At 40.6% G+C, this 14,035-nt stretch overlaps 1 protein-coding gene across 1 annotated transcript; it reads right to left on the bottom strand.

Annotated features, from left to right (window-relative positions):
* Positions 1 to 1,380: 1,380 nt before the first annotated feature.
* LOC109925952 (trypsin-like) lies at positions 1,381 to 14,035 on the bottom strand. Its single transcript, XM_048615234.1, has 5 exons — positions 13,984 to 14,035; positions 5,380 to 5,530; positions 5,117 to 5,258; positions 2,668 to 2,934; positions 1,381 to 1,530 (listed from the first exon to the last, which is right to left on the bottom strand). Exons 1-5 carry the CDS (start codon positions 14,033 to 14,035, stop codon positions 1,381 to 1,383), a joined length of 762 nt encoding a protein of 253 aa, XP_048471191.1.

Genomic DNA, 14,035 nt, shown 5'->3' with positions numbered 1-14,035 from the left:
TTCTGGTTGTTGACTGGAGGTATTGTCATTTCTTATTGCGATTGGACTATAACTGCATTCGTGATCATTGTCCCTGTTTGAGGAAGATGGCGAGGGGAGACTTGTCTTCCCCTGCATGAATCTCAGAGTGAGATTTGGGTGACTGGGGTGAGGTAAGCAGGAAGTAGCCAAACGGCTGAAACTTCAGCTGTTTTTGGGGAGCCAACCAAGGCTTAAATTGTAAGGGGCACTTATTAATTATGGAAACAAAACCTTAATCAGTTCACCAGACTGATTCCCAGGATGGCAGGACTAACATATGAAGAAAGACTGAGCTTATACTCACTGGAATTTAGAAAAATGAGGGGGGATCTCATAAAAACATATAAAATCCTGATGGTATTGAACAGGCTAGGTGTAGAAAGAATGTTTCCAATGTTGGGGAAGTCCAAAATTAGGCATCACAGTCTAAGAATAAGGGGTAAGCCATTCAGGACTGAGATGAGGAAACATTTCTTCACTCAGAGAGTTGTGAATCTGTGGAATTCTATTCCACAGAAAGCTGTTGGGGTCAGTTTTTTAGATATATTCAAGAGGGAGGTGGACATGGCCCTTTGGCTAAAGGGATCAAGGGGTATGGAGAGAAAGTGGAAGTGGGATACTGAAACTGCATGATCAGCCACGATCATATTGAATGGTGGTGCAGGCTCGAAGGGCCGAATGGCCTACTCCTGCAGCTATAATCTATGTTCCTATGTTTAAGGATAAGCATGACCAATTAATGGGCCACAAGGTTAACCCAGGGTCCAGCAGAGCGAAGTGTGAAACTCAAAGATCAGGAATACTGCAGCCCAGGGTGGGGGGATTTAGGGAGGATAAGTATTAAACCCATGAGATCAGTGCAGAGAGCCACTCTGAGGAGAATACACTGGGAAGAGTGGGAGAAACAAAGCAGCCCAATGAAAGACAAAGTGAAGGATGTGGAGTCAGCTGATACAAGATGCAAGCAAAAATCAGCAAAGGAGTGAGTTCATAATGCACATCATTGGATTATGTCATAAAGACCGACCAGCTCTTTCCCAATGGTTTGTCATCAATCTTTCACAAAAGAATTGTCTCTTGAACCTACACAAACCAATTGATCTTTCTATAAATTCCTACTGAACTATTTCTCAGAATGATTAACTCCTTTGAAATCAAATCAATGTTTGTTATAATTGGAAGATTGATGATTGTGTATTCAATTAGAGAAGTATTTGAAAATGGTTGAATAATTGATAATTGGCCCCAAAACAACAAAATGCTGAAGTATTTTGTAGAATTAACATAAGCAAAAGTCTAATTGGATGGCAACTATAGTACTTTTATGAGTAAGCAGCAGCGGGAAATGGTAGATAATTCTCAAAACCTTGCTATTTTAGTTTGAATCCAATTTATGTACTTGCCTACTCTTGTATATACACCTGGGTATTTGTAATGTGCACAACTAATTCCCCAGGATACAATTCCTTCAATGACTCCATTACAAATCAGTGGTCCTCCAGAATCACCCTGTCAGGAAGGAAATAAGAAAAGGAGAGTCAATCAAGAGCTATTGAGAATTTTAGTTTGATAATGTCACTTTCCTGTAGTATTTCATAGCAAAGCAAATACAGTCCTCAAGTGAAAGAGAATTAGAGCAGATAAATAAGCCACAGGGATTCAGAGAGAATTGAATTTAAAGTCACACAGTTTGTCGTTTTGTTTGATACAGTTCCAGCTGCTGTGTGAACATTTGGAATGGAATGTAAACCTGATGTAATGTGATGAAACCTTCCAGGCAGTAGCATTACTGCAGCAAATAATTCAAAGTAAACAGATGTAATCTTCTCAATGTTTGGCTGCTAATATATTATGAACATTACATATATGTATGGTAAGGATTAAGCAAAATGTACTTTCTATTTAGCATTAATTTAATACTTAAAAAGATTCCCAGTTTTATTTTCTTCCTGTTCCTGGTGTTTTTCTTCCTATCAGTCAATTTAGTGGACATAGCATCTCTTAGATGTATTATCCTGGTGGCCAGTCCTTCATGTATAAGCTTATAGAGTGAATGTTGGCAGACAGTTTAGCTACAGAATACCACAAAAACTAGGAGATTCCTCATTTAACATTTTTTTTTAAACAGCCCCTTTGGACATACTGCAACACACTCCTAGAGCAGCTGATACTTCAGCCTAGGCTTTTTAACCCAGAGGTAGGACACTGCCATTGCACAACAAGACTCTTTAGGATTTGATATTCAATGTCCACAAATACACTTATTTTGGTTAACTATGGAAATCCTGTGTCATTTTCCCTTTCTAGTATATGGGTACTGAGTTGGATTGTATTGTTCTAAAGCTAAACGCCTTAGTTCATTTGAGGCTATGACTGAAACCAGAGAGCTCCAGGTCTGTAAACCTTTTGGATAACAGGCCAACAAGGTGTAGCATGCTTTTCTGATGAGAATTTGTAGTGTGCATCCAAAATCCACACAGCTTATCATATGTTAACTTGTTGAATCCCCAAATCAACCTGATTAAATTTATAGTGAAAATTACAGCTTTAATTTGAATTACTAGTTTACAAACAGTTCTAGATGGAATATTATTGTGAACAGAGGTAATTAGGAGGTTAAATATAAAGAGTTACAATTAACCATACCTGACAAGAATCCTTGCCTCCTGTACTGTATCCCGCACAGATCATGTAGGGATGCACTCTTCCACCATATGAAGAAGGTCTATTGCACTTGTAGCGAGGAATGATTGGAATCTTGACAGCCATAAGTATATCAGATAGACTATAACTGTAAACAGTGGTGACTCCCCAGCCAGAGACTGTACATAGGGTATTTTCAGGAACCATTTCATCAGTAGATGGAATTGCTACAAAGTTGATATATGCATTCTGTTTTGCTGGCCTATTCAACTGATAAAACAGAAGTGTTACATTTGATACATACACAATAGATCTGCTGAACAGATTTACTCAAATGTTGGTCTGCAATATCAAACTAATTTGGGGTTGTAACGATAGTATGTGTGCATTTAAAGAGTAGTGACCCATTTTGACGTATCTCCTATTGTGGTCCACTTGAACAAACCTCTGTTGATAAGGAGTAGTCATTTTAGATGCTTCTCTAACATATTCCTTGACATTTCCTTGGTATTTAAAAATGGCACACTGTCTCCGACAAAGTTTTCCCTCTGCTGTTTGGGAATAATTTTGTAGAATATCAGGGCAGCAATGTTTACTTCCTATTCACCCTTCATCAGCAAATGTTTCTTTTCTCACCGAAATCCTTACACATGCATTCAGTCCACACAAAAAAGTCTCAACAAGCGTTTTTTTCCTTGGTGTGTACCCACTATCGCACCCTTTTTGAACCTCATTATGATACTTGGCAAATACATAGAATTACATTTGCAGCATGGAAATGGGCCATTTGCTCCAAAAGTGTATGCCAAGCAGTTTTGAGGCTGTTGGTAGCAATTGCAATGTAACGGTGAACAAACATAAGATCATTTATCATTTTATTAACAATAACATCCGAACGGAAATCTTCACTTTTAGTGTTGCTATGTGTAGTAACAAGACCAAATCATTCCCACTGATGTACAGAACAAATGTCATTTTCAGCAGCATGATAATTTGAAACTGTAATTTTCTTTTCCGATTTTGAAATGGTTAAAGCAATTCCAACAAAGTTTGGGTGAGATCAGAGGTACAATCTTGCAGGAATAAAGCTGGCACTGGGGACATGGAGGAGAACCCTCAGTTGCTGGGGTTCTGCCTCTGTTAGAAAGTTGAAAAAAATTCCAAAGTATGGGGTCATTTCTTTTGCCTGTTGCCTACAGTCTCACTGAGATTTCCGACTGTATCTGGGCTACTGAGGAAATTCTACTAGATATGGTCCTGATTCTAGGTATAGATGTGATAGGGCCTGAGAACAAAAGTAAGCATGACTGTGCCTCACATCAGGAAGAAACTAAGGAGCTGCCAGTATGATAAAGAAAAGCTTATAATGATGTAGTATATTCTATGACCACAGGAAGTGGTCTGAATCTTTACAGCCAATGAAGTGATTCTGAAGTGTAAAAGTGCAACCATCAATTTGTACGTGGCAAGCTCCCACAACAACAGTGAATGACCAGATCACTGACCATTGGGGAAATCAGACCCCTCCTCCAGATTTTCGGCACAAATCAAACCATGGAACTTTAGCACAATCTGAGAGGGAGGTCAGGCTTTGATTTGACACCTCATCCAAAAGACAGCATCTGAGTGGTCTTAACAAGGTGGACATAGAAGAGATGGTTCCTTTTGTGGGTCAGTTCAGAGCTAGGGGTCACTGATTCAAAATTAGGGGTCACCCTTTTAGGGCAGAGATGAAGGGAAACTTTTTCTCTCAGAGGGGTTGTGTGACTTTGGAACTCTACTTCAGAAGAGGGTAGGGTCAGTGAATATTTTGAAGGTGGAATTTGGTAGAAGAATCAAGGGTTATTCGGGTAAAGGAAAATATGGAATTAAAAACACAAACAGATTGGCCGTACTGTTATTGAATGACAGAGCAGGCTTGGGGCATGAAATGACCTACTTCTGTAGCTCATTTGTATGTTCAGGCAGTGCAGTACTCCTTTAGTATTCTGTCAGAGTATCAGTGTTGAAGTGGGTCTTGAACCTACTGTGTTTCATCTTACAGGCCTGAGTGCCACTAACTGAGCCATAGCTAACAGATGAATCTCCTTCTTTCTGGCATAGGATTTGACCTCTGGCAAAAGGCAGACACCAAAACTGTATCAACGCAGGCCCTGGGTCACCTGTATCAATGGTTTAAAAGATCTGCCCTTGGGACTCATTTAAGGGAAAATAAAACAGAAGCTGAAGTTGCAGAATGGGATGTTGCAGAACTTCCACACTTGGCAAGTTAAGCTGGAATGTCAGTCTGACTCAGTGTTACAGTGAGGTGACCACTGGCTCTCAGAACGCATGTTTTGAGACATCTGATTTTAAAACACACTTTTACAGCACACTTTTACCTGCTAATGTAAACACACCAACACTGTCCCAATGACACTTGCTGTTTATTGTTATACTTCACACAACTTACTTTCATCAGCATGATGTCGTGCCTGAATGTTGCAGGTTGGTAGAAAGGAAACATTATAAGTTTGATCACTCTGTAGAACTGTTCATTGCCATCTGACCTGGAAAGGCTATGTTCACCCAAAACAACTGTAATGAGATATGGACTGGAACAGAAGAACAACCACATGGAGAGTAGTGAACTTATATTTGATTTTTAAAGCATTTTATATTATTTACTTGTTATTTTAAAACAGACATTGTAATTTATATTTGTAAGGAACCTACGGTTTCACACAATGAGCTGCTGACAGGATCCACCTGGGGTTAATTAAAGTCCCACTGCAGTAATGTACTGATCTTATCTGTAAGGAGGCTTGATACGGGATAGAGTGAGGGACAACTTCAGATCCTCCAATGATCCTGTCTTCAGCTAGACCTGAGAAATTAAATTAAATGTATTTTTAAAAATTTAGGTCTGAATTTTTGCTTCCAGGTTGGGGAGTTGGGTGATTCCCAGCTCCACATACCCTCCCAGGAAAACATGCCCTGGCAGTGTGGACTTTTTTTCTGAGGGTGGCATGAAAATGGGAGTCAGTTCAGTCAACCCCAGGGCAAGCAGAGGGGCTGCTGGGTGCACAGGCTAACTGTGCAAACTGCCAGTCTCATTCCTCCATCATTATAAAAAAAAAGAATAAAACAAAATACAGTCTTAAACCCATACCCCTCCCACCCCCAAATCTCTACACACTCGCCACCTCATCCAGGTCAGCCCCAGTCACTCCATTCATCCCCATGGCCCATTACAGCTCCATGTCAACTGAGTGCCAACACATGTCGACCCATGTCCCCACACCCACTGCCCTTTGCTGTTATATACTCCATGTAAACCCAGCCACCACGGACAGACCTCAGGACCTATGCTGAAATTCATTGCTGCTTTTAAGTGACTTTTGATGAATTCCTTTTATGAAAAATAAACAAGCTAATCGTAAAAGAAAACCCAGTCACTATATTTAAGTTCCTTTACTCCATTATAAAAATAAGCATTTGTCTTCAAAGTCCTAATTCAAATATTTTATGTGCACTTGGAGATGTCAATCAAACTGTAAGTTGACAGGCACCCCATTGTGATCATGATAGGCTGTGAAATCCCTCATGCAGCACAATAGCCTTCAGGCCTATGTCAATCCATAGAGTGAAATAGCAAACATTGATACTTTAGGACAATTTTTTTTTCAAAATAGGGAAAGGTCAAAAGATTCAAAAGCTTTGGCAGGTTCACAGCTCCCTTTGGTATTTCTCTGACAGCTTAAATGAGTTTATCTACCCTCTACTTTTAGTAATACCAAAGGGCACTTGATATTTCCCGAAGGTATTCCAGGATCACACTTTCAATGTCCAAATGGTACCCCACTGCTCCAAAAAAAATGCAGTAAATTAAGATCTTCTCCTTTTGGGTCTGAAGTATACAAGTCAGGATTTGGACATCCCACGAGTGAAATCACTTTAATAAATGTAGTTTCCTCTGTGTACTATGGATGTGCAAATTACAACCCCTTCCCCTGCAGAGTTGGTGGTGGTTAATGTTCAGGGAGAGGACACCCAGATTTAGGTCTGTGGTCCCATCAGGGCTTATTAAGATGCAGACCTCAAGTTGTAACAGAGTTTGTGGCTTCCAGCAGCTTACATTCTTATGGGATGTGCCAAGAGTCAACACGGCCTTAAAAGCAAAGTTTTCCATTAAGACTATGTTTCAAAAAATAAATACTTGGAAACTCCATCTCGACTACTGCAACCTGTACTCAAAACATGACTTAATATTTTATTAAACAAACAAACTTCTTTTGCAGCAATCTTCAGCCAGAAGTGCCAAATTGTTAATCCATCTCGTCCTCCTCCAGTTGTCCCCAGCATTACAGATCCCAGTCTCCATCCAATGTGATAGCAAGAAATGGTTGGAGACACTGGATACTGCAAAGGCTACGGGCCCTGACAACATTCTGGCAATAGTACTGAAAACTTGTGCTCCAGAACTTGCTGCTCCCCTAGCCAAGCTGTTCCAGTACAGTTACAACACTGGTATCTATCAGACAATGTGGAAAATTGCCCAAGTATGTCCTGTATATAAAAAGCAGGACAAATCCAACCCGGCCAATTACCGCCCCATCAGTCTCCTCTCGATCATCAGTAAAGTGATGGAAGGTGTCAGTAACAGTGCCATCAAGCAGCACCTGCTCAGCAATAACCTGCTCAGTGACGCCCAGTTTGGGTTCCGCCAGGGCCACTCAGCTCCTGACCTCATTACAGCCTTGGTCCAAACATGGAGAAAACAGCTGAATTCCAGAGGTGAGGTGAGATTGACAGCCCTTGACATCAAGGCTGCATTTGACCGAGTGTGGCATCAAGGAGCCCTATCAAAACTGGAATCAATGCATATCAGGGGGCAAACTCTCTGGTGGTTGGAGTCATACCTGACACATAGGAAGATGGTCATGGTTGTGGGAGGTCAATCATCTCAATTCCAGGACATCTCTGCAGGAGTTCCTCAGGGTAGTGTCCTTGGCCCAACCATCTTCAGCTGCTTCATCATTGACCTTCCCTCCATCATAAGGTCAGAAGTGGGGATGTTCGCCGATGATTGCACAATGTTCAGCACCATTCGTGACTCCTCAGATACTGAAGCAGTCCGTGAGCACATGCAACCAGATCTGGACAATATCCAGGCTTGGGCTGACAAGTGGTAAGTAACATTCGCGCCACACAATTGCCAGGCTATGACCATCATCAATAAGAGACAATCTAACCAAAACCCCATGGCATTCAACAGTATTACCATCACTGAATCCCTATTGTCAACACCCTGGGGGTTACCATTGACCAGAAACTCAACCGGACTCACTACATAAACACAATGGCTATAAGAGTAGATCAGGAGCTAGGAATACTGCGGCGAGTAACTCACCTCCTGACTCCTCAAAGCCTGTCCTCCATCTACAAGGCACAAGTCAAGAGTGTGATGGAATATTCCCCACTTCACTGGATGGGTGCAGCCCCAACAATATTCAGGAAGTTCAGCACCATCCAGGAAAAGGCAGCCTGCTTGATTGGCACTACATCCACAAGCATCCACTCCCTCCACCACCAAAATAATTATTAACCTCTCATTCTCTGATGCTGATCCCATAAATGTTGAGAAAATGAAGCAATTACAAACTGATCATTTCATTTTTACTTGTTGCTTTTCAATTTGATTGCTCAGTGTCGTCAAATTTGAGGACATCATACTGAAACAGTGGCTGACATCAGCAATAGTTCAGTCCAACCCATTGGTTGGAAAGCACTGGAAAGATTTACTTACATAATTTGCAGTAAAGATCCCATGGATGAAGAGATTGTTCAGCCATATCAACAATCCTATCTAATACTCCAAGAGAGATATTGAACTTGAAACATTAACTCTTTTTCTGTCCTCATTGTGTCCTGGGATGTGCAGGCAAGGTGGATTAGCCATTGGAAATGCAGGGTTATAGGGATAGGGTAGGGGTGTGAGTCTGGGTGGGATTGCTCTTCCAAGGGTCAGTGTGGACTTGATGTGCCAAATAGCCTGCTTCCACATTGTAGGGATTCTATGATTTTGACCATCTGCATTGCTCTTAACATGCTTTGAATGCAAATTATTCAATTGGAAACATGGGTGATTAACTGATGGTGGTCAATAAGTGGGAAAAAAACCACAGGTGATGGGGGAAAAGAAAAATCAGTTGTGTGGAGGAGCATTTCTGCATATAAAAAAATGGAAGCCCCATAACCATGTTCACCATTTCAGAACAGGCCATTAGGGAAGGTAGCCAATCCTTACTCTTATTCTGATCAGACAAACTGTATTCAGGTTCAAACAGCACAGAACATGTCTCAGCAAAGACAATGTAAAAAACACACTTTTAAACAAATCATCAAAAAAAACCAGAAGTGATTTTCCTGCCAGTTGCAATTAACAAAGTGATTCTTAATGGATGCGAAGTGACAGCAAATGTTGTCTCTCACATCTCCATTTTCTGTCTGAATTTTTTGTGTTTCTACACAGTGTTTTGAGAAATTTCAATGTGCCACTTGAAACTTGACAAAGTTGTTTGTGGAGAGGTGTAGAAGATAAATGTTGTGCTAATGAGGCCCTGTTGATGGTTAAGTAGCTTCATTATTCTAACAATGTTCTTTTCAGCATTATGATATAGATCAGCTCCCAGGAAACTGGCTGCCTTGAGCATCTTAGTTTGTTAGCTGTGCAACTCTCAGCGTATATGGAAGACTATATATCCTACCAGTGGAAGCTCCATTGCAACCTACAACATCAGCAAGTAATGGATTATAGATGTTTACAGCCATTGTGTTTGTACTGACTCCCTTAAACAGAATCCATTTCCCTTTCCAACTCTCAGGGGTAGAATTTCCTCACTTGCAGTGAGAGTCTGGTGGTCCTACATGGCATAGATGAATTTTCATATGCCATCTTCTGCTGGTCTCCTCATTAAGTACACGAGTAAGATGTTGATTGCATTTCTTGTTGAATCTTATGGTGAAAGAGATAGAGATGATGGAAGCAGGAATGACCCCTCACACTGTGGTCCTCAACCGTGAACATGTCTTAGACAAAAGATGAGCTGGTTCTGCACTTCCAGGAGACGGTTTTGGAGAGGCTGGTGGACAGGATGATGGAGAGGAGGGCAGTCCATTTCCTGGTGATTGCCAAAGGCAACCATACCAACAAGACCGGCCTGGACAGGTAATGTAGTAAGAAGGTCAATGACCTACTCTCTGTAAGGGTAAGTGCCAACATCTTTTACATGCTACCTGACACTCACAGGGCCAGCACTCACTCTAACTCTGTTACATTTTCTAAACATCACCCCATAGCATTCAATGTCTTCACTATCACTGAATCCACCCTCATCAACATGCTAGGGGTTACCATTGACCAGAAACTGAATTGCACTAGCCATATAAATACTGCAGCTAAACTAGGAGGTCAGATTCTAAAAACTGTGTGTCGATATCTCACTCCTGACTCCTCCAATCCTGTCGATCATCTATAAGGTCTGGATCAAAGTAACTCCAACAACATTTAAGAGGCTTGACACCATCCAGGACAGAGCAGCCCACTCGAGCAGCCTCCTGTCCACCACGTTCGACATCCACTCCCTCCGCCACTGATCAGTGGTAGCATTGTGTACCACATGTTACACAACAGTGACTCACCAAAGGCTCCTCCAATCGCATCTTTCATACCTGGGTCCTCTTCTAACACAAAGGACAAGGGCAGCAGATAGATGGGAATCCCTCCCACCCCTGCTGCCTCCTGTAAATTCTCCTCAAGCCACTCACCACCCCGACTTGGAAATACTTCACTGTTCCTTCACTGTCACTGGGTCAACATCCTGGAATTCCCTTGCTAACGGCATTGGATGGTGTATTTACACCAGGCAGACTGTGGCCATGGTTGAGCTTCCACGTTCCTCTGGGGTAGAGAATTCCATAGACTCAGCACCCTCTGAGTGAAGGTGTTCCTCCACATCTCCGCCTTAAATGGCCTACATCTTCTCCTAAATTTAGATCCTCTGGTTTTGTTCTCACTAGCCTATCTACATCTACATCCACCCTGTCATATCTGTAAGAATTTTATTAGTTTCAATGAAACAACCTCCTGTTCCTCAAAGTTCTATAGAATACAGACCTTGTTTCCTTAATCCTGCCTCCATAGAACAATCTCACTATCCCAGGGATTAATGTGGTGACCCTCTGTAGCACTCTCTCTGTGGCATTACACCCTTCCTTAGAGAAAAAGAGCAAACTGTACACAATACTTAAGGTCAGGTCTCACTAAGGCTGTATAAATTACAGCAAGCCATCTTTACTCCTGGACTGAGATCCCCTGTCATGAAGACGAATATACCTTTTGCCTTTCTAATTGCCTGCATGCTAGCTTTTAGTGAGTCACGGACACCTATTTAAGAAATATTCTGCCCTTTTTTATCTTACCAAAGTGAGTCACTTCACATTTATTCACGTTATATTCAAATGTCATCTGCTATCCCAGCCTGTCCAAGTCCTCTTGAAATCTCCTTGCACCCTCTTCACAACTTGTCAAACAGGATTTCCCTTCATAAATTGCCACTATTTTCAAAATGTTCAATTATCATATCCTTTAGAATAGATTCTAATATTTCACCTACTATGGGCATCAAGCTAACAGGTTTGTATTTTCAACTCTCCATTTTCCTTCCTTCTGAAATTCTAGGGTTATAGTTGGCACTGTCTAATAAAATTATGAAAGATAACATCTAATGTATCCACTAGCTCTATAGCTATCTCCTTCAACACTCAGGGATGAAGGTCACCTGATCCAGGAAGTTTAATAGCCTTCAATCCAGCTGATTTTTCAAGGACCACTCTTTACTAGTATTAGTTATTCTAGATGATTTTCTGTACTTTCTTCTGTGAAGAAGGAACTATTAAGGTTCTCCGGTCTGAGTTCTCCTGTCCCCTGCTGTAGTAGGTACACATTGTGCTTCCAATCTTTTCCCTTTTAAATACAGTTGAAACTTTTACAGTCTGCCTATGTGTTCCTCGCTAGATTTCATTCATATTCTCATTTCCCTTTCTTCAAAAATTTGATGGTCCTTTTTTCCTGCTCTCAAATTGCTCCAAATTGTTCTATTTCTGGTATCCCTAGCAGATACGTCATTTGATCTAATACAATCTTTAACTTTTTTGTTAACCGTAGTTGATTCACCTTTCCCTTTGATTGTTTGGCTTTAGAGGAATGCATATCTATTGTAGATCTTGTTATTTTTCTTTTAATGCTAATTTTTGCCAGTCCACCATCAAATATTTTAATATAGCTTCCAATCTAGCATGGCTATCTCTTACCATATACCCTCAACAATGTTGCATTTGTAAGGAGCAGGGAGCTCAGATGGAGTAATACAATCCAGAGAACTTTCAGAGATAGGTCACATGGCCCAATTCTGAGTGGAATAAGCCAATTGCAGTTTTTTTTAGGAGTATTTGGGACCTGCCTGAGAGCAACAGCCCATTGTTCCCACTTTCTTTCTATGCAAAATGTGTAAACCCACCAGGGAGGAAATTTTTACCACTCATGGAGGATGCCTGAAGAGGATTGCTTGGAATTTACTCCACCATTTAAAGCAACAGGAATTCAGTCAAATACACCCCAGTGCCAGCAGCTGGTGTGCGCACAGAATAACTTTGAAATCAGAAGAAAATTTGGGATAATCCATGACGTATCCTTTCTTCATGAGTTTAGCTATTATGTGGCCACGCTAGTTTCTGCGGAGTTTTCATGTTTTTTTTATTTCTCCTCAGACATGTGTACGTGAGTGTTTTAATTTCTTAGGGGGTGGCTATGGAAACTTACATTATCCAAACTATTTGTAATTCATTTTTGCACCTTGTTTGAGTAAGTTTGTTTTCTTAACAAAGAAGTGACTTTTTGAAAAAAATTCATCGATACTGACATTGTCTGGGTCCTATATTATTGATGATTTTGCCAACTTAATAAATATGAAATTTGTTGTGATCAGAGTGGGAGTGAACTAGAATGGAAATAATGCATCCCTCCAACCTCGGTTGAATTATATCCATTTATGTCAGTTGATGAACATTGTTTGAAAACAGGATTGTACTTGGTTATGCTGGGGTCTGAGGTCAGACTGCACACTGGACCTTATTACTGAGTGTAATTAGATGAAGATTGGACAGTTGGTTGGAGGTGGGAAGCATGTTGCCCTCAAAAACAAGTTCTGATAGGCACCACCACTTTTAACAGGAAGGTTTTTTATGATCCCAACAAATACTGGACAAATCAGAACCCAGAATGAAACCTGGCTTGACAGATTGTATTTCTAATGACTCTAGACTCTAATTATTGCAATTGGTTACTTCAGTGGTTAGCGTTGTCCCTCAAATACATTTTCAGTTCATGGACCTCTGAGGTCCATGCATGGCAATGACTTCTGTAGCCAGAAAGATCTTAACACAAACATCAAAAGAAAGGTTTCAACCTATTTCCCCAGCACCATCTGTTGCAGAGACTCGATCCCAGAGAAATATCATTTATAGCTCCACATTTACATCTTAACTGAGGTTTTCCAGTTCCTTTCCCTTGGCTGTTGAAACTTTTATTTTATGATTCCTTTCCAAATCCATTTGCATGGAACTCTGATAATCCTGACAAGCCTAAACTTTCTCAATCCTAGCAATTTGACAATTTCTATCAAAACACTCTTGCTTGAAGCTCAACAGACTAGAAAGCACTTCTGCTGAAGTGACCTGTCCTGACTGAAAAGTTCTCCTGAAAACTAAAACTTGCTTCTGAACTCAACTCCCGATTCTTCTGAGCTAATACTTTGAATCTTCTGTTTTGAATTTCAAGCCAAACAAATTGCTTTAATGGCTTTACCCAGCTGGTCATAACCCCAACATTATAAGCATTTTTCCTTTAATATTTTGGAGGCTCTTCCAGGCACTCTACTGCAATCACATCCATTTTTGGAACAGCTGCATCAAGGTCACTGGTCCAAATTTATATCCTAACCTTAAAAAAAACTTCACAGAATTGACCACATCTGTCTGCCTCTATTTTAAAATCCAAATCCCCAAAACATTAATGTATATAAAATAAAACAAAACTTTCATCTCAAAGATCAAATGGGAAAAACAATCATTGAAGTAGAATACACTCTACGAATTCAATAGCACAGAGCCAAAGCTATTCTGTTTTTATGAATTCCATTATGATCTTTACTCTGTGGTTTCTACTCAGTCCAAAGAGTTAGTCGTATCATAACTATTATGAGCTAACCCTCACCTTACCTTGTGCAATGCTCAGCAACCCCAACAGCTTCAGATATACAAGGGCTGTCAT

Source organism: Rhincodon typus, chromosome 31, assembly GCF_021869965.1.
Source record: "Rhincodon typus isolate 14 chromosome 31, sRhiTyp1.1, whole genome shotgun sequence".
NCBI lineage: Eukaryota > Metazoa > Chordata > Chondrichthyes > Orectolobiformes > Rhincodontidae > Rhincodon > Rhincodon typus.
The sequence above is the reverse complement of the archived record's forward strand: the minus strand, read 5'-3'. Positions and strand labels throughout refer to the sequence as shown.

Coding starts and splice junctions, on each gene's coding strand:
- LOC109925952 (XM_048615234.1), bottom strand. CDS start 14,035: ATGACAGCCCTTGTATATCTGAAGCTGTTGGGGTTGCTGAGCATTGCA. Junction 5,531..13,983: donor GTTGCTGAGCATTGCACAAG/GTAAGGTGAGGG, acceptor TTAATTTCTCAG/GTCTAGCTGAAGACAGGATC. Junction 2,935..5,116: donor ACGACATCATGCTGATGAAA/GTAAGTTGTGTG, acceptor CTGTTTTATCAG/TTGAATAGGCCAGCAAAACA.